The 24634-nt window shown below is 36.2% G+C and overlaps 2 protein-coding genes across 8 annotated transcripts in view; one reads left to right on the forward strand and one right to left on the reverse strand.

Moving 5' to 3' along the window:
• Positions 1-17026, forward strand: part of LOC139970045 (uncharacterized) — a 289538-nt gene extending 272512 nt beyond the window's left edge. The window contains exons 7-10 of the mRNA XM_071975645.1: positions 4134-4189; positions 9125-9160; positions 13538-13602; positions 14089-17026. Of these exons, the coding sequence (XP_071831746.1) occupies positions 4134-4189; positions 9125-9160; positions 13538-13600 (155 nt within the window). The 3' untranslated portion in view covers positions 13601-13602; positions 14089-17026. The remainder of the gene's footprint in view (positions 1-4133; positions 4190-9124; positions 9161-13537; positions 13603-14088) is intronic.
• Positions 1-24634, reverse strand: part of LOC139970080 (uncharacterized) — a 496120-nt gene that overhangs the window by 242546 nt on the left and 228940 nt on the right. The window lies entirely within an intron of this gene.

The raw sequence follows: 24634 nt of genomic DNA on the forward strand, positions 1-24634 counted from the left end.
AGTACAGTGTCCTTGGGATTTCTTTTAATTTTTTGGGGGCCTGATCTTGGGAAATTGCAAAATAGTAAGTGGTCACACTCCATGTAGCTAGGTCAGTGCACGACCTCTAAACGTCACTAATACACAACCCGATTACTTGTTATCGATGAATGGGTGTGTTGCCGGATTTTGTCAAGTTCTTTGTACCATGGGCGAAGGTCATTAATTAAGTTTCGTAACTCACCGGGAAGCGATTAGAGGGGTGGGCGTAGGGTTGTGGGCGCGTTTTCATTCAGATGGGGAAAATCTAAAGAGGAGATGCGCCCCCCCCCCCCCGCCCATGATAAGCCCTAAATGATATTCACAGGATATGTGCCCAATTCTCCAATCGCATGCAAAATTTATGTTCAGATTAATTGTACGAATTACGGTACTAGATGTTGGGTGACAATTAGCATTCAGGTCGGAGTGTACAACATTTTATCTATTGATGACAGTGTTGCATCGAAGGACACATGTCTAGTGCAGTTCGCATACATATTAATACCGGAATGCGTCATGTTCCCCGACGACTCGGTCGAGTTCGAGACCAGCCATAGTTGGTTTCATAGCACACTTGTATAATTGTTTAAGGCGTCCATACACACACGCGTTATGATAGACTATATACATTAGTGAGAGAGTGTAAGGGGTAGGGTGAAACGCACGCCCTTTCCGAAATATACATTGTCAAGCGATACTCCTGTTGTAATGAACAACCAAATTTTCATCTTTTGCTGTTTAATAAATAATAATGCAGATGCACATGAAATAAAGAAAAATCTTGCATACAATTACTTGCGACTGTTTCTGTAACTACGATCCAGGTTTCGAAATAGCCGCAGGATATCATGATTCACACAATTTGATTTCAAATCCCGCATGTCAAAAGTTGCCAAGACGGGATTTCGTAATAAATTTCAGCTCTCAACGTGAATTAAACATTCATAACGGCTGTGGCCGTGTAGCGATTCATCGCTATAAGCGATCGCAAATGGAATAAACGTTTAGTATAAAGCCGTGATTATTTTTGTTTTGTTATCCCGTCTACAATCCATCTTATAACATCCCGTAAATTTGCTTGCCAGTCTTTCCTTCTATTTATAAATGAATGAAAAAATATAGCAATTTTGAGAATTCCAATATTTACGCAAGCACGAACGTATACAGTAGCTATAACTATGAGAGGAATGCACTTGGTATGGACTACCAGAGTTAGCTGCTTGGTGACAACAAAGACACGTGCACTCGACAAACCATGTTTGCGTAAAATCCCCACAAAGCACCGACCACATGGTTGCTTAAAATCACAAAGAGTCAACATGGAAATCGAGCCTCAAAATCTGTTTATTCGCTTAAATTGTGTCGCAGTAAGCTGGCGCTAAAATATTCACCAAATACTTTCGTTATTGCTGCTATATTTGACCATATGGTAGTAAACCACCAGCCTAAGTCAATGGGGAAATCTAGCCTAACCATCTGTTTATTTGCTCAAATGTTATGGCAGTTAGTTGGAACTAGAATATCCATGGAATACTTTCATTATTACTGATATCTTCGACCACATGCTAGCCTAACACCACATCGGCTATTTACACACACACACAAAAGCGTAGCCTTGTTTACAACTTTCAATTACCTGGAAATCGGCAATTGTTTTGAAGAATTGTGCTATTTTTTAACTGGTTATATATAATTGTACGTACACAGTTACTGTTGCGATGGATTAAAGATTCAATTTTGAGTAGTTTTTACCTGTATAATACTTTCGTTTTCGGTGTTGAGTGATTTTATCCACACAGGAAAAAGAACCATTACGAATGGCTAAAACTAGAAATAGTAAGCAATTAAAACAGCCATCTACTCTACAAGAAAGTTGTTTCATTACATTAATCTTCCGTATTCGCTTGTCTTGATTAATCAAAACATGAATCATGAGCACTCGCGTAGCAGTTACGCGATCCCCCCTCAGAAAACGGGTACATGTTTGAGTGTTTTCGATCCGGGTACACGAATATTCGGTCGGATACCCGAGTATTCGGGTACCTGACTCATGCCTAGAATGTTGTTACTCATTAAATACAAATATTGCTCAAGAGAAAGTTTTCTTCCTTCTCTTCGATTAAGTAACTTATCATGGATGCAACTACTGTATGCTGCAGGCTATGGTAGTCTCTTATGAAAAAGGAATTACTGTAGTTATTCAAACTACGTGTTTCTTGAGTTTAATGGATATGAGCATTTGTCATATCGTCACCAGTATTGTGACTGAATCCTAACCATAAAACTAGGGACGCGCAGTTAGCTATTTGGGTAGATCTGAACTGGTAAAAAGGGCCGATTATTTAATAGAGTGTGCACTGCAACAATGACATTTTTGTAAGATCGGCTGCAATAGTCTAGGCTCGCATTCAAATTCCGGAATCAGAAAATGTAAACAAACAGAAACAAAGAGATGTTACAATGGTGTGTTCTATTTCAATTCAACAAGTATTGTAATTGTATACAATTGCTGCTGATATTTCTGTTTAGTTCGTGTTGTAGTTTTGTCATGGTCTTATTGATGTTCTCAAAGACAAACCACGACACAAAACATAACATATATTGATATGATATCTTCTTCATAGTTGTTTACATGTAAGTTTTTTTTTTTGTATCCATCAACACTTTTGTCGATAATAGACTGTAATGTAGGTATTTTGAAACTTCTTAGAAGTTTGTACAGTGTTATCGTTCAATGTTATAACTATGTTATAGTAACACAAATGCTAGATTATACATGCCTTCCTCCTCCATAAAGTACAAATAGAGAGCTTAATGTATTTAGTCCCTCAACATTATTTCTCAGACTCGTACACAGTGTACCCTCGTTCATTGTTCTGTGTTTAAAGGACACATCGAGATTCCCATTGTTAATGGTGGAGTGACGTCACTGCTGCTAATGCCATCATTGATCAATCTCAAAGACAGACGTAGTTAGTTTAAACAAACATTTGCCCCGATCCAGTAAATGTTTGACTACTGTAGACAGATGTGTGTTTAATATCTTCTAAATTATCTCGTGATAACAGCTTAGAGAGAGATTCAGAGACGATGTAGTCAAAGTCACATAAGTTTGTGCATTATATAGAATTTTGAAAACGGTGATATTTGGACGAGTAACTAAGTGTATACAACTTAAGTTTATATTTTCATTTTCAGACACTCTCATAATATATTCCTGCCCTCAACCCTCCCCTTACCACTTCATCCACTTTGCAAAGCGAGATATCAGCTGTCACCTGCACCGTGTTCCTACACCTTTGATTTATTCTTAGTACAGTTTAAAGCACATTAAACCTTGTTATGGAACTCCCTGATTAAACAAAGGAACCCTGAGCGTAAAATAAATAACCTTCCTTTACCGAACTGGAATGCTCTCAGATCCAGCAGTCCTCTTACATGGTTATGGAAATGTTTTGTTTATTATTTTAAATATATAGTTTAACTTAATATAGCTATTCAAACAAAAATCCCGTTTTCTTCTTTTTTTTTTCCAATTTATTTGACACGGTGTTTAATTATGACTCTCGTGATACATGATGACGTCACTGATGTTGATTGTTCTCTGATCCGTTCATCGTCTCATGGATTATAATTCTTGATCTGAGCATCGAATACTCGACTATCATGATTTGGTTTCTCAATTTAGTCCAAGACTTGTTTCTATTGAATGGGAGCATATGTTTTCATTTAGGTTAATTGTATAATTGGTCAGATGTATTAATGAGATGATAACAATTCTAACCTGATTGGTTATATAACTAAGAGGATAATGGTTGTAATCTGATCAGGTATAAAACCGAGATGATAATGATAGTGAATTGATCGGTAATCTTACTAATATATAATGATTGTAAACTGATCAGCTACTGTATATTACTGAGATGATAATATTAGCAAACTAATAAGATCAAAATTAAGGAATCAACTAAATTGATTACTCAGCTCATATGAAGTTATCATCGAGAGCCAGCAGAAATCTGGTGAATAAAATGTTTTTGATTGCATTCCAGACCAAATAAAAAGAACTTGCAGTTAAATTTGTTACATGTTTATTTCATTTTATTCATCAGTTTGGAACTTCTCGAGTGTTTATCGCCGCCTGAATCTACAGACTGGTCAATGGCAGGTAAGAGATTGTGCACCTTTCTTTTAGCTATTGCTCATACTGCATTATGGTCAGCTTATATGAGCTTAGTTGCCCTCTGTATTACTTTACCAGTAAATATGAAACGATTATAATGATAACATAATCGGTGAAATGAACGTAGTTGATGGTAGCATTGGAATTAGATTGTGATGAAGAGAAAAGAAATTAAAACAGCAGACATCTTCTTGCTCCTGCCCCCAAACGTTGGTCTAATTTCTTTTCATATCGTTGCTTTTTCTACCTGAATGCCACCCCCTGTGTCCCTTATTACCCAACCATAAATTTAATGTTATTATTCAAGATATTCTCTCCAAGTATTATATATATATATATATATATATATATATATATATATATATATATATATATATATATATATATATATATATATATATATATATATATATATATATTTATATAAAGGCACAATACTGGCAGAAACGAGACACTCATGCTAAGTTTTAATCAGAACTGTATTAATGTTTTGCTAAAATTGCAGAAAAAAAGCCTACTTCATCAGAACATAGTGATTATTTGTGTTTATTATCTAATATAACATAATGAAATCCTTTAAATACTGCTCGATTGTTGAAAAGTGGAATTCAGATCGCTGTGTAAGAAAGAAGAGAACATTGAGAGATTGTATTTATATTTATATTTAGGTTTGCAGTCTTGTTCAGGGCCAAGGCCCTCTCCAACGACTTTACAACTTAACCCTGGTCAATGGTAACTTGTCACACCAAAGTGTGCAAAATTCAATCAATCTCTCCTAGGGCACCACAGTGCACCACAACCACGTGTCCCCCGGGGGACTTCCTATAGGGTGCAGCCACAAACCGGCGCACGCAACTATGTTTACAAGTTATTTCGCAAGTCCCCGTTTATACACCTGGGTGAAGAGAGGCAATGGAGATAAAGCGCCTTGCCCAAGGACAAACGCAGTGATCTGGCCAGGACTCGAACCTGTTATCCTTAGATCACAAGTCCACTACCTTAACCACTTGACCACACGCCCTCTCCAGATCGGAGCGCGGGGAGGGGGGGGGGGTGTTGATGGTCTTGATATTCTAGCATTGTTTTCATGAATCTTATTCAAGCCCGTCCAATGAATAGTTCTTTATTGAAACACCCGTACAACTTCCATATCAGTGATACTTTTAGTATTACAAATATTGCAAAGATATAGCCGAAAAGTTTACGCTTGGACATGTTTGTTACGTATCGGGCAATCATTTTGACATATACCGTCTTATTATTTGAGGGGTTGTGAAAGTACATCGGTAAATTTCACGTTTATTCTCCGATGACACCGTATAAAGTTATGCATCATTTTGAACCTGGTCGTGTCAATATTTTTTTAAGTTCTGTGTAATTGTTCATCAAAACACATAACAACAGTCGCAACAGTCCGTTTAACCGACCCTGTATCCTACTGTAGCAGCTCCCTGAGCTCCATTAGACGATGTTGAAGGTGTCAGGATTTTCAAGGTGTCAGCATCCGAAGGGAGGTGGGTGGGGGGGGGGGTTGGAGTTGGAGTTGAGTTGTTCCACTCGGTTACCAATAATCTATTTTGATATTTATAATTTGTCATCGGCTAATTGTTTATTTTGTCTTGATAATTATCTTCAATTGTTAAATATATTATATTGTCTAGGAAGTGGTGGAGAGTTGAGGACGCCAAATATTACAGGAAAAACTGAAGTAAACGTTTGTATCACGTTTATTCCAAACGTAGAAACAAACTTATACAAATCTGAAAGTGAACAGAAATACATATCTTTAAAATATATATTTGAGATAAAAGCCTGTAATTAAATCACGAGCATTGGTATGATAATTAACAACTAAGCATATCATATCAACATTTAGTAGAACACTAGTAGCGTGTATGACTTTGACACAACATAATTGACATAACCGACGCTGCTTAACGTTCCAACATACCACTATAAATCCTCGTAGTAAAAATCATTAACAAATATCTTAATCAAATAATATCTTCACCTAAATGAATGCACTGAACATATCTCGCTTTTACGTCACCATCTCGATGTACATTAAATATGAAACCGTAGAATGTTGTCAATCATGTTGCATCGTTCTTGTTTATGTTCATTTAATTTCGGGGCAAATGTTCATCATAGCACAACAGTCGTAACAACATTCAGTTTAGCCGACCATGTAGCTTACTGTATAGCTGCCCTTGCATATTTGTCTTTGTAGCAGGCTCCCTGGTTTTCACTGGTTATGTTCATTTTCTTCGTTTTCTCTGGTGTTAAGAGAAGTTGGTCTTCCATTGACTAAAGCTGCCTATTACGTCATAGGTTGTAAATTGACCAAATCGTGAAATATTCGCAGAATTGTTGGGTACCCTGCAACTAAATAAGATATCTAGATATGTTGTCACAATCACGCGACTTCTAATGATTAGTGAATTATTTGTCGTTTAACCAGATTTAGAGAATTTGTGTCCGATAAGTTTAGTGTCATAGATATTTGTTTGTTAAAAAACTTACTTTAATCTTCCCCGGTGGACTGAAGTAACATTATGTTTTCAAGTCCTTCTCATTCCTTCAACGGTCAAGTTTACTACCAGCAGATTATAGCAAAAACAGCACAGACTACAGAAGTACACTTTTGCTACTCTTTCTTCTAAGTTCAATCTTACTCAATAATTAGCTCACATGTATCAAATGTATCCTGCGACGGTTCCACGTACACTCATGTGTATGACACCTGAAATACCTGTAGTTTCTAGGTCAGAAATGAAGATTAACTGGTAGTGTAACGGATGGTGACCGATGCGAAGCAGTGCGATTCAACATTGATGTTCTTTGTATGGTTCTAAAATCCTACCAGAAACTGGTTTACATTGCCAATTGTTTGTGTGTGGAGTGCATAGATAAACGAAATTGCTTGTGAATATCAGACTCACCGTTTTCCAGAGTGCAAATGCTGGACATTTTGGCGATTTATATAAAAGAAGGAAGAGGTGATACGGTTATTGATAAAATGAAAGAAATTGAAGGCCATATTGTAATTTGTGAAACTATTATATTCGTGATTTGGAATATACTGTATAAGAAGAAGATCTTGCAAATATATTTTTAGTGGCACCAGATTTGCTCTGTAGATTAAATCATTACCGATGATTCGGTGGAGCTGTGACTAAATCACTTTCCACGCACATTTACACAACACGACCATAATACCAGTCAATGTGTGGCGGCAATTATACTACTGCTTCGTTCTATTGTCTAGATACCATGGTAACCAAATAGCTGTAGACACGTATTATGTGACGCTATATACGAACACAATGTTGAAAATGAGAACGCACATGAATAAGTTGTTTTTCAAGATACTACGTCACGGATATAAATATATGCTATAAGCCCGTGCCGTATATTGCTTTTCTGAATTTTGTTAAAAAGCATCACACCTACTCAGTCAAAAATGTTTTATTGGTGAAAATATCGATGCATACTTTTCATCTCTAGAATCTTAACGTTGTGACGTCACTGTACGCAGCAAAGTTAGTAAATGTTACTCTTTCTAATAGTGTCAGCTGTAATGGGATTTGAGGGATCCCTATTGATTATATTTTATTAGTTATTTAGATTAGCGTGACTGACATAAATGTGTGGGTCCAAGTAGGCTTATATATGAAACGGCAGATCTGGTTTTAACTTGAAACAAAGAAACAAGTGTATTTTTTTAGGTAGATTTCATCAATTAGATGTACTTTAACATGCATGGAAAATCAAAGTAGAGGTGACTGCATTAAAGGTCAACCTAAAGGTGTTAAATTTAAGATTTTATATAACTTTCAAGAAACGTCTTTTATTACCACCCTCTTTATATGTACAGTACTATGAATAAGCAGCAGCATTATGATACAAAAAAAAAATGGCAACGGTGAATCTGAACTAATGTTTACAATATTTGCATTATTTCTTTCGTCTTTTGAGTATATGAGCAACCCAAACCAAGTCCAGCAAATACATAGAGATAGAGCAATGACGAGCTCATGCCGTTTCTGTCAATACTACAGTAGTCTAACAGACACACAGGGAGTATCGGTTACATAAACCCACTCTAAATATTACTTAATTTACAGACCGTCGCTTCCTGTTCTAAATGTTCCTTGTCTAACGTTGAGCAGAGAGAGTCAACTATTTTAAAACTGATAATGTGCGCATGTACAAACCAATTGAACATACATAGACAGGGTAAATTTAGAAATGAAACAAATTTGTGCAAGGTTTATTATATTTAGTGAAATGTTTAAATTGTTAACATATCTATTTAATTATCCCACTGTGTCTCTTATTGTATATTTTGACCAGACAACTACATTTCCAAAACTTTGATGGATATCTTTAGACTACTAACAATACGATAGAAACAGACCGTCTCAGACGAAGGGGGGGGGGGGGGGGGTGTAACCAATATGCTGCTTAGTGGACTAAGCAAGGATTTGCTTTTTTTCTGACAACGATGTTCTGGGGTCTATATTTAAATACTGCCCTCTTTTCCGTACTCGTCATCTTCTATGTTGTCCATTGTATCCATCTGATCACCTCAGTGAGAAGTTAGTCATCATGACTTCACTCAGTTTGTGATGACGTCATTCAGTGGTTGATGACGGGTTTAAAGTGATTTTGTCTTCCCTATTAAGCTGATGTTTGTATTCATGTTATTAAGTCCGTGCATCTTACATTGACGAGTCTGTCTCCTTTATTGACTTTAGGGTGTTCCATGCAGATGTTCGTTTACCTGCCAGGAATAATTTACTGCGATATTTGTGAAGATATATCATTCTAACTTATACACTTTTTGCTTCGCCATATTATATTTTCCTGAAATTCATTTTCCAAATCTCATGAATATAATATTTCTCTTCCTTTCAGACCTGTGACGGTGGGGGCAATCTACCAGGAGAAGAGGTAAGAGAGACATAGATTTATGTTCTTGTTAATTAGTTACGGTAATTTTTATAATAGACACAGAGGTATTAATTAATGTTGAACAAAGAAATAAGACAAAAGAGTATTAGACTTTGTCCCTCATCAGGAGGAAAAGATTTATAATTGTCGTGTATCGAACAGGGAATTCAGATAGGCCAGTTACAAGTTTATACCTCATACTGGTGATAGCACTGTTCTCAATGTCAAGTTTAGATGCGGCCTAAATTATCTTACTTCCGCACACACAGTCAGAGAAATGATAAACAAAGAAACGGATAGACTTTAAAATAAGTTAAGTCAGGTGTTATGGTGTGTTACAAGCCTCACACAATATTGGAATATAACTTTTAAACTGTCAATCCCCTCCCGCCGGCAGATGCTTTATGATTATTTTGTGTCACTCTGCTGATGTGCAAATCATAATTCGTTAGCTCGCATCATAGTTCGTTTTCCGTGAATTTTTTTTCTCACATTTTATTAACCGTAAAAGGAATTGATAAAAAAATAAACATTTGGAATTTCACTTTTATAGGGTAACAGTTGTCTCTACACACCAAGGGCTAACTGTAGAAGTCTATACTCAAATCTTCCATAAATCTCTTCTCCGGTATTCTTTAATATAATAAAATCATTAGAATCATTCCCTGGGGTCGGGGAGGGGTTGGGGATGGTTTAGGATTGTATCCGTTGGGTAATAGCATCATGAATCATTGTGAAACAAGCTCATACACTGTGTCATAAAACCACTAACTCGGAGCAAACTGTTGTTATATGACATATAAGGAAACTAGTAGAAATGAACGGTTGATGTTTTAGTGATTGAGTGATGACGTCATACCGTAATCCCTTACAGAGTGGATTAAATGTAGGAGGGGTGCAAGAAGTAAGCTCCAGTTCAGGTCTGTTTATATAAAAGACATGACAGCAACGGTGTAGGTAGCTAACGACACTAAAGTGATTTGAGATGAAGCTGCGTGCATGAGAGTTGACTCTCTTCCAACATAAACTTTAAACATACATTTATTGATCAATATACTTCCCATATGTGTGTCAGTTCAAAGCCTCAAGTAAGATTTCGAGATGGTTTACGCTGGTTCATATCTCAATTAATTTACTACCTGGTACAGTTACAACCTGGTACAGTTAATTTTTTTTACGGTGGTTTTTAGTCTGTTTTTTTTTGTTGAAAAATGAAAGCCACTTTCTGAATATTGTACAAAACCTTTCTAATGTTAGTCAAAATGAGCTAGCAATGAATTACAATTATACATAGTTCTTCCTCTACATGAAATTTTATTTTGGAAAATAAATGAAAACATTGATCATTAACATGTCGTTGCCTAAACACATTTACAAACAGGTGACACATATAACACCAACTAAGGAGGTTCCATTTTGCTTTTTAATTCAATTTGTTACATTATATGTCCGACTTATCCAGCTAACAAATAATATTGTTATGGGCGTTTAGTATCATGTCAATGTTTGTTCAGATTGAACATAAAAGCTGATTTCAAGGCACGTTTTATCTTTCTCGTAGGGCTCATTTAAATTATTTTTCAAATACGACGTCAGCGTACACTTGCAGCTAAGGTGTATTACTGCTACATGACGCATTGTGTATACGAAATTTTACTAAGGGAAATTGAATGTTTACTCACCATGCATGCGACGGATGAGTTGACGTGATGAAGTTTTTCTCCAGAAAGGCATAAAACTAGCGGCTCGCAGTTCCATTGTTTCAAGGCGGTGGGAGGAAGGGAGGATTCGTCCGACTTAGTTGTTTAAAACTAGAGTTTGTTACCCAAAGTCAGATGAAAATTTAAATTAACCCCACCCCATCCCTCTTCATGGACGTCCTTTGTCCACCAACTTTCTTCGGCGAAGTGTAAGAAGTCACTCATAGTTAAAATCGTTGTAATACATCTTGACATATGGGGTCTATAGAAATATTGGACAAAACTGTAAGGTGTAACCATGGAGACACAGGAACAATATTAATTAATTACCTAGATCTATATATTGATATTTTCATGTTAATGGATAAAGGAAGCAAATTGCCCTTGGATGTCAAACATTAAACCGTCAAAACGTTAAAAATACTTTCATAAACAGCGGTCAGTTCCACCCTTCAACGTCCGGATTACCTTTCATTTTGAATTAAGAAACGCTATACTGATACTGTTCAGAGAAACTGACAATTAGTAAGAAATACAAGTAGGTAATTCGTGTTTTACGAGACATTCATTTTGATTAATTGTGCGACTGATATGGTTAACACTGGATTCACGTTCATTGTAAAGTCAAAACAATAGAGCGAAAAATGAGCAAATAAAACATATATCTGTCAATAATTTGCATCACGTGGAACCAAATGTGTTTCCAGTTCGTATTTTCTACAATGTGTTACAGTTTCCAAGTATCTTTATATTTCGTTCATCGTTATGGACTTGTAAGAAAGTCATCTGGCTTTCAATTTCTGGTGTTGACAGGGTTTTAATTTTGGTCATCTTTGTCCACAAAACAAATCGTTTTCTCTTCTCCCCCCCTTTAATATCTCTCCAACCTCTCCCATCTCTCTCATACCTCTCAAAAACAAAACGAGATCAAGTCTAACTGTTGCTATAGGCCTACTACCAGCAAGCCAGCAGGTGATTTGCTGTCACTATAGTTGTGTATATTTTCGCATTGGGGTCCCGGGATGCATCACATGCTTTGAAAACTTAATATCAGTAGTTTTTTAGGGCTTCGTAGGCAATATGTCTCCGGGACCAACAGACCACTGACCATGTGTATTAACGAGCTCTTGAACGTGGGAACATTCACAGGGTAGCGCTTTCAGCACCCCTGAACATCGGCTGAGTCCGCCCCTGCCCCCCCCCTCACCCCTTCCCCTTCCACCGCTCATCTTTAACCTAGTGTTATTGGGACGGTTATTTATCCTAGTTGAATAAATTATCGTTTTGGAAAATAAGGTAACGCCAGCAAGAAAGACTCTGTCTTTCGCATTTAACACTTAAATTGTTAATAGTATTTCGCACTATAATATGCATTTATAATTAACGCCTAAACTGTTAATAGCTTTCCACTGAAGATAAAATAATATAATGATAACACAAGTTCCGTCAAGACAAACATAAAGCAGAACCGGTCTAGCATGGTCAAGAGAACCAAATAAACAAAGTATCTCGTTATATGTCAATAATGGTCAATTCAGGGAATTTCTTTATTAAAGGTACAAAAGTAGTGACACGGCCTACCCAACATATTTAACTTAGCTTTTACAGGAAATGATCCGATTGGCTTCAAAGTTCTAGAGGAAGAAGGGATAGGGGTTGGTCCAGCTGGGAATATATAAACCACATTTATGGATCAGTTTACCTTCAGAATGGAGTAAATTGGTCATTTTAACACCCTAGGAATGCTGCCCCCTTCACCATCTCTTGAACTCTCACCTTTCTATTGCATGATCACGTGAGTCAATGTCCAATTTGATTTGTCCACTACATTTGTGAATTCTTAAGAAAAGCACATAGTGAGAGCTGAGTGACCTGGATATGGTTCTGTAACGATTACATTAATGTTTGAAAGGGATTGTCAATTTCCAAAATAATGAAAATGTTAAACTTTGCAATTTAATTGAAAAATGGCTACTCAGCTAGACGGGATCAGCTTATAAACAGGACGGAACATTTCCCTGCATCGCACCAATGTTTGATAGTACATTTGGTGGTATTGATTGAGTCATCTTGATACCAAGGGGAAATTCCCTGAATAGGTCATTTGATGGTTACCAGCTGCAGGGAATAGGATGGGCTTTGGAGATAAGTGCACTGATTCTTGTACAGTAATCCTGTTTTACACATAAACTTTTTTTTACAGATTGGTAAAGGATTATATCCTCGTGCTATGATTCAATATGGGTTGACATATGTTATTCATTTTGTTATTTACATACTTATTTGGAATATTTCAAGCAAACAATAGAACTTTTTATAGAATCCAATCTTCACAAATCCTTTCAAGCATGGAATCAGAGCGACCACATAATAGGTGACAATGGTTTCATGGATTAAGCCTTCATGTGTATATCATGTTCAGTACTACAATATTTGCAAGACGTACTCCTTAGGAATCCCTAAAATAGTAACTGAAATAATAATAATGAACAGGACAACAATTTCCAAAACATTTGAAAACATTCAAAGTTTTATGTAACATGACTCGATTTATCTGAAATAACACTTTCAATATGGATTCATATGATGATTTACAACATTTAACTATATACTGCATTGTCTTTGTTTCTGTGTTATGTTATACATATTCATTACTTATATTTTTCCTCTTGTTTAGGAATTCGATGAGGAGAGTTACCAGTTCAGCTTGGCGAACTTCAACCGGGCAAAGCTCAAGTAACTGTAAGTCAATACAGCTGAATACTCTCTACCTTAGTATTTAACATTGTATTTGTTTACAGTGATTGTCTGCTATTTTTAATGGTAAAATTTTAATATATTAAAATGAATCTCCACCCTTAACCATAATTTGTATTCCTATGTTTGTGATTATCTATTTTTTTTCTGGTCACTAATATCATTTGCTTCAACTTTAATTGGTTTTATCGTATACTTCATTAACATAACTGATCCCTGATTATTTGTATAGAAATGAGTGATAAGTTCCTTCCATTAACCTAAACATCGTTCGTTTTTTTCCCGTGTGGCGGTGTTTTGTTTAGCTGGTGAGTTAAATTACTTGTTGGCTCATGGTATTGTTGGCGCTTTCTCGGGGGGAGGGGGTTGCCTAGGATCACTTTCCCATTATTCTATTAATAAATATGCTATTCGAACCATTTATTATGATAACAATATGACCTAATATAGATCATTTTATTTTTATATTAGAGCTCAATGCAAGATGCATGTTCATCTGGCGTTGCCAGTTATCAGCAGGACTATGACGTCATTCACTCAATTCTCAAATTGATGGCAGAAATTTCAGTGAGAAAGAATCTAAGAAAGAGTCTAGGTTGTAAACTGTTAATATTTCCCAAATACTACAAACAGTGCCAGATAGAACTCCAGTAAATTACACATGCAACTAGTCTAGTGTGATTGTGATGTCATCAAATGCCTATATTCTCAAGACAATGGAATGGTGACTTGATGAAGACTGTAACTTTGACATTCATTGTGAATGGATATTGTAGAGAGGTTAAGTTGCATCATAATATTAATAATTCCATATACAATAAAGAAGTGAAATTGGCAAGAGTTCTGTTTAATTTAAATTTGTTTTAAAGGATTACTTAAGGCGGAATTTCAGTCTTTAATTGTTATAATCCAAAAAGGAGTGTTATTAATGTTTCTTCAACTTTTATGGTTCATCGACGTCATCCATCAACCACTACGTCATCAGTTTTGGAGACTATATTGTCTTGGATGTCAACTATTGAGAGAGGAAAGAAAGAGAGCACAATCTCTATCTTACTCTCTGTGTGTATGTGTAGGGGCGGGTGGTGGTGGGGGTGTTGGAGGGGTAAGGTTAGACCCACCACATTGGTGATCAAGTATATGTTATAGTAGTTATTTGCACCACCACCAAAACGCTAATTTGTAGAACGGGAACGGGTAATGTGCATGTATTTTTTTTCTAATTTTGTTTTTTCCTAATATGTAACAAAGTTATCGTTACTTTTGTAAACTAAGAGAAAGGTTTGTTCACCTACTCGTGTGTCCCCTGATCAGATATTGCTGGACCTGCTCTCGCCATCCACGCACTCCTCGTGTGCAGGGTATAGCATCCTTCATTGGTCCAGTTGTATGTACTGTTATGATTCATCCCAATTCCAGACCCATTTTTCTTTACCTTCCACCGCCAACCCCCCCCCCCCTCGACAAACACTTAACTACTCAGAAAATTAATTATACGTCTAATTATGTTAATATTTCTAAACTTATTTTTTTTAAGCAGACATGTTTGGAATGCTTTGGTTAAAATATGTACATACTGTATCCACATACACTGGGAGTGCATGATTACACTTTTTCTTCGTTCTTACTTTTACTAAAGTTTGATGTAAACTATGACGTATCGGTTACGTAATGTCTTAAATCTAACAAAGAATAGAGCCAAATTAATTGTGTCAATGTTAAGACTAAATAACATTCATTGGTAATCTACAATACCATTGTGTCATTAAAATCGATCTACAGGAACTTAGAGGTGATATTAATTAATATCTGTGACATGTTTGTTCTATGTCAGCATTTCTTCATTTCTTTCTGTTCCTATAAATTATCGTTCTTAACATGAAGACAATAAGATGACGTCATATCATCTGATTTAAAATAACAAATGTGTATTCTGTATATTACGTAACTGAGACTTCAATGACTTCATCTATCAATACTTTTATTTTCTTATTCTATTATTATGCTCATTTTATTATTCTATTTTAATGTTAAGCTTCGCTTTATGATTGTATTTATGAATTTAAAATCTGTTTGTTTCAAATCAGCATTTTAATAATTTAGTTTATTATAAATTTTACGCCATATCCTATTTGTTGTATTAACTGATCCAATCAGCGCACGCAGAATACAACATGAACGCTTAAATTAGTTTACCGACAAACAAACATACAAACGTTATTATTTAGTGTTAACGCTAACTCTTCGAAAGTAACAGTCAAGTTAAGGGCGCTTTGATCATGCGCAATTAGTTCAATCTCTCCAGGTATGATGATATGACGTAAATATAAGATGTATAACATAACTAACTCTTTTCGTTATGTTTTGAATCAAAACTGACCATGTATAACGTCGATAATCTTAATAAAGAAAGTCAAGAGGAAATTTTACTTTTGACTTATTAAAGAGAATCATATACTAATCATCCTGGTAAAATTTGTATCCAATTCCTACTTTGCGTTTTGGACATATCGATAACTGAAATTTTAACAGTTTGTACCAAAAGTGAACTTGAAGCAAACAGGTGTGATGTCATCGCAGGTGTGATGTCAAGTGTGATGTCACTGACAGCAAAATGTTTTTTTTCTTTTTTTCATGTTTTCACTTACTTGGTTTGACTTTGGTTTGGAAAAGATCCCGACTTTGTTTTAGGGTATGTGATAATAGCTATACCCATAGTTCAGTGCATACCAAGTTTGCAAAAGAAAAATAGATACCCCTCTCCCCATTTTTGATTCCTTGTCGAAGGCAAAAAAACCTATATGCGATGATGATGTTGTGTGTCTGTGTGTGCTTATCTGACACTTGCCTGGATCCGCGATAACTAAACAACCGAGTGATGGATATTTGTCATACTTGCTAAATGTAGATGTATTATAGTAAGAAGGTGTGCCCTATTTGTAAGCGCTGACTTTATGAATATTAATGAGGTGACCCGAACTTGTGGGCCCCAATATTTTTGGGACCATTTGAGCGCAAAGTTTTATTGGGCCTAATTTTTGGGAAGGGCCAACATTGTATATTGCAATAACTCCACAACCTTCAAGTAGATTAGGTTGTATCCAAACTTGGAATACAGTTGTTGGTTAATAGCTGGTACATGTGGGCATAAATATTATAATACCGTATTGGGTGATGACGTAAAACACTTTAATATTCCACTAATCAAGTAACCATAGTGACCGTTGGACTCTTGTTAATATGTTATTGTCTTTGTTTACTTTCCGTTGTTATTATAGTCCTAAAATACAGCCTTGTGTGTTAAGACAATACGATCACGTGAGTTTACACAATATATCAAGATTGAATAAGTTAATAACACTGATAATGTTCTGTACATTAAGTAAACATTAAAGACAATAGAACTCTCTCTGTGTTTCATTTTTCGTGTTTATTATTGCTTTCAAGTTTTTATTTTACTGCATCTTTTAAAGTTTCTATTTGTTTGTGAGACTACAGGAGAATCAAACCCAACGATCATTTTAATATTATGTGATTGGTAAGCTATCGATCGTGTTAATATTACATGATAGGTAAGCTATCGATCATTTTAATATTACATGATAGGTAAGCTATCGATCATTTTAATATTACATGATGGGTAAGCTATCAATCATTTTAATAGTATGTGATAGGTAAGCTATCGATCATTTTAATATTATGTGATTGGTAAATTATCGATCATTTAAATATTACATGATAGGTAAGATATCGACGAGCAAGTCACTTTAGGTCACTTTACGCATTTGAGAAAAAATACATTTGAACTTGGAGGTACCGTTTCGATACAAGATTCGTAGATTTGGATAAGTTTTGTAATATTACAATTTGCCTTCATTAATTGCTTCATATAAAGTCTTGTTTTATAAGGTATATAAGCAGAACGTTAAACATTTATTGTTTTAGCATTACATAATTATGTCGTACTAAAGCTGATAATATTATGTGTATATCAAGTAATCCTTAAATACTTAGATCGGCTCTGTATATACTCTTCATTTAATTCTTTCATTGTTATTTTAATGTGCTTTATAAATGAGTCTACTGATTACGTTTTTTTTTCAAATCTTTTTTATTTCTTTATATTCCGATATTTTCCTTCGATTTAGAACAACGCTAAGACTATATCTAATAATTGCTCTAATTATTGTTATATTTAGTCATTAATTGTTAAATTGCATTCTACTTCATCTATTTGTTAATTTTACTTTCTTTCAAGATTTAGTTGCTTTATTTCGTTCCTCCTATATCTATGTTATGAATTAATCTTAGATATAACTCACGTGTAATACAGTGAATATATGAAGAATATAGATAGATAGATAGATAGATAGATAGATAGATAGATAGATAGATAGATAGATAGATAGATAGATAGATAGATAGATAGATAGATAGATAGATAGATAGATAGATAGATAGATAGATAGATAGATAGATAGATAGATAGATAGATAGATAGATAGATAGATAGATAGATAGATAGATAGATAGATAGATAGATAGATAGATAGATAGATAGATAGATAGATAGATAGATAGATAGATAGATAGATAGATAGATAGATAGATAGATAGATAGATAGATAGATAGATAGATAGATAGATAGATAGATAGATAGATAGATAGATAGATAGATAGATAGATAGATAGATAGATAGATAGATAGATAGATAGATAGATAGATAGATAGATAGATAGATAGATAGATAGATAGATAGATAGATAGATAGATAGATAGATAGATAGATAGATAGATAGATAGATAGATAGATAGATAGATAGATAGATAGATAGATAGATAGATAGATAGATAGATAGATAGATAGATAGATAGATAGATAGATAGATAGATAGATAGATAGATAGATAGATAGATAGATAGATAGATAGATAGATAGATAGATAGATAGATAGATAGATAGATAGATAGATAGATAGATAGATAGATAGATAGATAGATAGATAGATAGATAGATAGATAGATAGATAGATAGATAGATAGATAGATAGATAGATAGATAGATAGATAGATAGATAGATAGATAGATAGATAGATAGATAGATAGATAGATAGATAGATAGATAGATAGATAGATAGATAGATAGATAGATAGATAGATAGATAGATAGATAGATAGATAGATAGATAGATAGATAGATAGATAGATAGATAGATAGATAGATAGATAGATAGATAGATAGATAGATAGATAGATAGATAGATAGATAGATAGATAGATAGATAGATAGATAGATAGATAGATAGATAGATAGATAGATAGATAGATAGATAGATAGATAGATAGATAGATAGATAGATAGATAGATAGATAGATAGATAGATAGATAGATAGATAGATAGATAGATAGATAGATAGATAGATAGATAGATAGATAGATAGATAGATAGATAGATAGATAGATAGATAGATAGATAGATAGATAGATAGATAGATAGATAGATAGATAGATAGATAGATAGATAGATAGATAGATAGATAGATAGATAGATAGATAGATAGATAGATAGATAGATAGATAGATAGATAGATAGATAGATAGATAGATAGATAGATAGATAGATAGATAGATAGATAGATAGATAGATAGATAGATTCTTTATTCAATCAATGAGCAATAAAATTACACATCGAAAATTAAAACATTCCTCAAGCTCCTTAGAATAGAAATAGAAAAATAGAATAATAGAATAAGATATGCAAATAATAAATTACAGGTTATTATAAAGTTTGACGGCAGATGGAAAGAAACTGGCGGTAAAACGCCTGTTCCCTCTAAAGGTACGGAGTCTGCGGTGCGATGGCAAGAAATTGAAATATGCATTGGCAGGGTGATCAGAATCGCTCAAAATGAGCTGCGTTCTACGAAGAGACCTGTCTATGTAGAGCGACTCCAGGGAAGGGAGATCAACGCCAATTATCTTTTCAGCTGACCTGACCACTGCAGATAATCTGCTGATATCATCTTGCGTGGCCCGGCCAAACCAGACAATAATCGATGACGTCAAGATACTCTCGACTATTGCACGATAGAAATTAATAAGTATACATTGATTGAATCCATACGATCTCAACTTCCGCAAAAAATATAGACGTTGCCTAGCTTTCTTCAAGATTTCTGTACAGTTTACTGACCATGTGATATTATCGGTAATATGAGTACCAAGAAATCTAAAACTTGACACCTGCTCGACGATGTCTCCTCCGATACGTAGTGGTTGCATATTTGGCTTCTTCCTCCGAAAGTCAAAAATCATCTCTTTAGTCTTGGAAACATTAAGGAGTAAGTTGTTCTCATTACACCAATGTATGAGGGATTCAACCTGTTCACGGTAAGTCGACTCATCATTGTCCGATATGAGGCCAGTGAGGGTTGTATCATCAGCAAACTTGGTCACGAGACAGTTCGGGCTATATACCTTACAATCATACGTAAAAAGTGAATAAAGTTTCGGTGAGAGAGGGCAACCCTGTGGTGTACCAGTACTCAATGTTAACACGGAAGAAACATTATTACCAATTCTAACAACCTGAGGACGATTCACAAGAAAATCTAAAATCCAGTTACAAATAGAAACCGGGAGCTTGAGGTAATTGATGAGCTTAGAATGCAGTTTAAAGGGGATAATAGTATTAAAAGCCGAGCTATAATCTACAAATAAAACTCTAGCATACGAATTCTTGTTCTCAAGATGCTGTAAAATTTCATGAATGTTAATAGATATTGCATCGTCCACACTTCTATTTGATCTATAGGCGAATTGGCAAGGGTCAAGGTCAGATGGCAATTTAGAGCATAAATACTTCAATACATGTTTCTCAAAAGATTTCATAATAACAGAAGTCAGTGCCACAGGTCTATAGTCTTTCAGACTGGAAGCAGAATTGTTCTTAGGAACCGGGATAATGGTGGCTTCCTTCAAACTGTTAGGAACTTTTTGCAACCTCAATGACCAGTTAAAGATGTCAGTGAAAACAGTCGCGAGTGGATCACTACAGCGCCTCAACAGTCTTGGGGGGATACCATCAGGGCCGGCAGCTTTCCTTTCCTTTAGACCCTTGACCGCTCGTCTCACATCGTGTTCAGCGATCTCAAATGGTGGCAGTACATCGTCGCATGGCGCGGGTACCGGGACACTGGTATTCTGGCGGTCAAATCTGGCGTAGAACTCATTCAGCTGGTCGGGCAGTGTGACATCATCGGTGTCAGCGGTTTTCGCTTGACCTTTGTATTGTGTGATCAGGGCTCAAGTTCGACCATAGAGCTCTAGCGTCGCCGATTCGAACTTCTCCTCAACCTTGTCCCGGTACGCCCTCTTCGAGTCCCGGATAGCTTTCTTCAAATTTGATCTGGCCTGCCGGTAGGATTCCGGATCGGTATTCCTAGAACGATAAGCAGCGTCCTTGGCGACGAGCTTGGACCGAATGGACTTATCAAACCATGGTTTGCTGTTCGGATATGACGTCACCGTTTTTGTAGGTAAACACTGTTCTTGACAAAAGCGTAAATACTCCGTCACGGCGACAGTGAATTCATCCAGATCATCGTTACTCTTGAAAACATCCCAATCAGTCCTATCAAAACAATCAATCAACTGCTCGACCGAAGACTGGGGCCAAAGGATTACCTCCTTCTTGATCGGTTTAGATTGCTTGAGTTCTTGTTTGTAGGCCGGTATGAGCAGGACTACCGAATGATCCGATTTACCAAGACTGGGGCGTTCGACAGATTTGTAAGCTGATTTAACCTTGGAGTAACAATGGTCCAGAGTTCTCCTCCCGCGAGTCGGACAAGTAACGTGTTGTTTAAAGTTAGGGAGTACGGTCCTCAAATTAGCTTTGTTGAAATCCCCGGCAACAATTGAAAGAGTATCCGGATCTAAATTCTCGGCTTTTGTAATGACGTTTGCGAGATCAGTAAGTGCCACCGTTGAATTGGCCCCTGGATGAATATAAACAGACGTCAAAGTCACTGATGAGAATTCCCGAGGTAGGTAAAATGGCCGACATTTGATAGTCAAATGCTCCAGAACCATGGTACAACCTCTCGAAATAGTCTTAACATCTGTGCACCATTGATTATTGATCATGAAACACACACCACCTCCCTGGGACTTCCCGGTAGCGGCCTGATCCCTGTCGTTACGATAAATAGAGAATCCAGGTGGTTGTACAATAGTGTCTGGGTGGGTGGGAGTCAACCATGTTTCCGTGAAACAAAAGACGTTACAGAACATATAGTCTCTCATCGTTTGCATGCGGCAGAAAAGTTCATCAGCTTTATTATGCAAGCTCCGGACGTTCGCCAAGATCATACCAGGTACCGGTGTTCTGTTCCAGCGGCGTCGTGATTTAACTAGAAGACCCCCTCTCTTACCTCGCTTACGGTTTCTGCGGCGTATAGGCCTAGGCTTGTTAGGCTGGGCCGTCGGCAGGTCTCGACCACACCCTCCATTTGTTAAAGGAATTGTCTGGTGAAAGATTTTGATACGTTGTACTAATAGTCCTTATTTTTCTCTTTCTAACCATGGGAAAATTTTCCCCATTCGATGTTTTCTTCTTGTAGAAATCTGGTTTTCAAATCCACCAATTTCTCACCAAAAGCACCGTTTGTTCGAACGCATCAATTTGGTCAATGACGTAGTGCTTGCAGATAGGCAAAACGAGCGACTTGAAGTTAGCACTACCATTTCCGCAACAAATATACTCTAGCATGCAAACGCACAGGTGATTGCCTATCATTTCTTACGTACGCATTGCGATCGTACATTTACAGTCTACTAAACCAAGTTGTTACGTATATAGCATTGCACATTAATACACACCAACGCTCAAACCACAGTTCATAAACCGGTCTTCAAAATCGCTGATATAAAATTCACGTAAAAGGAAGCATTTGTAAAGTATTTCGAACACCGAAAAGTGAAACATGGCGGTATCAATGACAGAGCAGGAAAGGCCTAAGGGTTACGATTTTGAACCAAGCATGTCAGAGGAACAGTACCGTGAGATGATGGCTAGGACTGATTTGAGTCCTCACCCTAACGACTCTAGTGACGACGAACCGGAAAACGGGGATGAAAGAATAGGCAATACGGCTTGGTGTACTTGTGGGTTGTGTGAGCCTATGCAATCGAGGGTTGAAAGTGTATGCTGCAGAGAAATCCGGCCAATAGCAGAAAAGGTGATAGGCAGCTGTGTTACATTGCATGAGAACTTCGACAGTGTTTGTCTCAATAACGACGTTTTATCGGCTACATGGGACTTACTGCAATACACGAAAGGCAACAGACCAACTGGAGAGCTGTCAAATAGGTTGGTATACGTTGAGTATGAATTTCTGAAGCAGTGTGGGAAGCATTATGTCAGGGAACTGAAGCTACACTAGCTCTTTTTTACTTTCTATTGTTGAACGAATGAAATGTCGTGGATCTAGTACAGGTACTAGGCCTACAACGAAGCATACCTACACTAAAACGTGTGGAATACGTAGCCTACAATAGCTCAACTTTATCTCTACCTAAATTCATATGCTTTGAAAGTACATGAACAATGCAGCACAAACGTTACTAGAAAGGTAGCATGAGTAGTAAATGCATTTCCATATAGTCAAGTGATATTTTTTTAAATATAATTTGTTCAAATCAACTGTTGATAATCTTTGTACCATCAACAAACAAATATATTACTGTACATAATATTAATATTCTTTCAATATTTGCTTGTACGGTGTTGTCGATTCTGCGTGTAAGAAGTGCATTTCTCTATGAAGATTGCTTTCGGTTCTTACAATGGTACATAGATATTCAAGTTGGGTTAATACATTAAATCTTCTGAATTCTTTTTAACCATGCACAGGCAATACAGATTCATCGCCTACAAGATGTTTACACTATGGGGGCATGGTCGCCTGGGAAAAGGAAATAGAAGGCCTATTCCATCATGTGCTGTGTACCAGATTCAGTTGAAGTTTCCAGAACCAGATGCGAACTATAAAGGGTTTTCATATGCAGAGGAAGTTCTGGCTGCACACATCCCTTTCTAATACTGTCCTTTGTATATTTGCTCTGTAATTTTTATTTTGAAATAAATGTGGAAAGTGAAGTTAATGTTTGTCAAACAAGTATTTAATGAAGAGTCAAGTGTGGGGTTATCTGATGCCACGCAGATTAAGATTTGTCATGTCCTCAGGTCGCAACAGGGTTTTGAAAAGTCAGGATGATCATTCCATTCCTTGAATGCCTGCCGTGTACAAGCCCTCTAGGAAAGCCAAACTTCCATCGCATTCGATCCCAACAGTGCGAAAGATCAATGTAAAGAGAAACACTTGCTGCAAAACTGCAATCATGCTTCGATCTGATTGAATCAGAACCATGCTTCTTGCATCTCACACATCCACTTAATAAAAATGGCATCTGGAGGTTATCAATACATTGAGAGACAGATGCAGATAGTGTATCCAGCTACTCTAAGTCACTCTTCGTCAGTAATCTTGCCACAGTGTGAATACAACATATGAAGATCATGACAATAGATCCCGTGACCAGTCTAGGTGAATAGAAGTCTTTGATGAAAACTTTTCTAAGGGAGTGGAAGGGAAGGCAACTTGCACTACCTATTAGCCTAACCTGTTCGAACTTCTGCTTCTTATTTTTCAACGTTTCACTGGCAAGTGGAATGACCAATTTCACACTTCCACTCTTTACTCCATGCAGATTCTTCAATGATAGCTAACAGTACTATGTTTCAATTCTACTTAAACATTACAGAACACAAAGACACCATGTCAGCATAACACGTGGGCTTCGTCTCCATCTGATATAAATTTATATATATATATATGTTATTAGGGGAGGGGGCATTCCCTTTGTCAAAGAAGAATGTTCATTTCAAAATGTATTGGAAATAAACAGGAGGTGCACATTAAAATGTAAGTTTTCTGATGGTGAGAGAT

This window comes from Apostichopus japonicus, chromosome 7 (genome assembly GCF_037975245.1).
Source record: "Apostichopus japonicus isolate 1M-3 chromosome 7, ASM3797524v1, whole genome shotgun sequence".
NCBI classification, from domain to species: domain Eukaryota; kingdom Metazoa; phylum Echinodermata; class Holothuroidea; order Aspidochirotida; family Stichopodidae; genus Apostichopus; species Apostichopus japonicus.